Source organism: Rhincodon typus, unplaced genomic scaffold (assembly GCF_021869965.1).
Source record: "Rhincodon typus isolate 14 unplaced genomic scaffold, sRhiTyp1.1 hic_rhity00000413, whole genome shotgun sequence".
NCBI lineage: Eukaryota > Metazoa > Chordata > Chondrichthyes > Orectolobiformes > Rhincodontidae > Rhincodon > Rhincodon typus.
Genome location: NW_025966051.1, coordinates 1 through 1,241, shown reverse-complemented (window position 1 = coordinate 1,241; position 1,241 = coordinate 1). Strand labels below are relative to the sequence as shown.

The 1,241-nt window shown below is 35.8% G+C and overlaps 1 protein-coding gene across 1 annotated transcript in view; it reads right to left on the bottom strand.

The window, feature by feature from the left end:
• Positions 1-1,083, bottom strand: part of LOC125488327 (coiled-coil domain-containing protein 158-like) — a gene marked incomplete at both ends in the record, with an annotated part of 67,163 nt that extends 66,080 nt beyond the window's left edge. Inside the window, one exon of the mRNA XM_048621295.1 lies at positions 974-1,083. Coding sequence (XP_048477252.1) covers positions 974-1,083 — 110 coding nt within the window. The remainder of the gene's footprint in view (positions 1-973) is intronic.
• Positions 1,084-1,241: the final 158 nt, after the last annotated feature.

Sequence of the window (1,241 nt, the reverse complement as noted above, 5' to 3'; positions counted from 1 at the left end):
TGTGTGTGTGTATGTGTATATGTATGTTTGTGTGTGTGTGTATGTGTATATGTATGTTTGTGTGTGTGTGTGTGTATATGTATGTTTGTGTGTGTGTGTATAGGAGAATCCAATACAATTTTTGCATCAAAATAGAAATGCAATTGGGATCATAGAACAGAGAAGCAGAGTAAACAAGGGGAAATACCAATGAACACGTTTCCAAGTGCCACCATTGCACAAAATCTGGTGGTTTTGTCATAGGACATCGTAGCAACATCATCTGATATGTTAACAGAGTTTCCACTCTGGAAGAGCATGTCAATGCATGAAGATGGACGAGAGAGAATCATGAAGAATATGTGGACTACAATTTTTCTTTAAAACGTTTGTCTCTTTGATTGAAATACATAATCTGGTTTGCACACAGAAGGAATTTTCCAGCTTTAATCCCTGGTTAACTAATTGATTTACAGCTAGCTTGCTTCAGTGTTCCATCACTGGCCTCAGTAGATTTGCAAAAAAAGAATAAATTAAGGCGTCCAGGTAAAAAATGAAAACCAGCCACATTTCCCACACCTAATGACTCTTCCTGTGTACACATACAAAATTCAGTGGAAAATGCCATTCTCTGTTGGCCCTGGCTGATTGGACAAGATATTAGAGGGACAGCTAAGACAGATGAAGGTAAAGCTTGACAGGTTGTCATAGTCTTCATGAGTAATGGGTGAAAGCAGACAGATTCCTTTGAAAATAGAAACAACAGTTTGTTTAAGCCAGAAATCACTGTATGTTACTTCAAGTTCAGCAAGCTCAACAAACAGCGAGCTTATTCATTCCATAAGTAAAAGGCACCTCTTAAAAAAATGACAAACTACTGATCTTTAGGAATGTGAAGCTAGAATCCAATCAAATTGGTCACATTTGATGCCATGATTATTGTATCACATGAAAATACTGGACTCACCAAATTTCCTGACGATAATTCACATACCTGAGATTCATCAGGCTATCTCTTTCTGCTTGTAATTCCTGTAATTTACATTGCAAATCTACCACAGATCGTCTAATATTACACCTTGGCTGTTCATGATGTTGAAGATTCTGAAAAGAGGAAGGAAAATGGGTAGGATATTGCCTTACAAAATTTTTTACAGTTTTTACAGTTTAGCACAATTAAATTTTCAATTCACTTTCATTACATTTTATTGTCTATATGGAAGTTCATTTTGGTACATTGTTTGTTTACATGAAAATTGTAT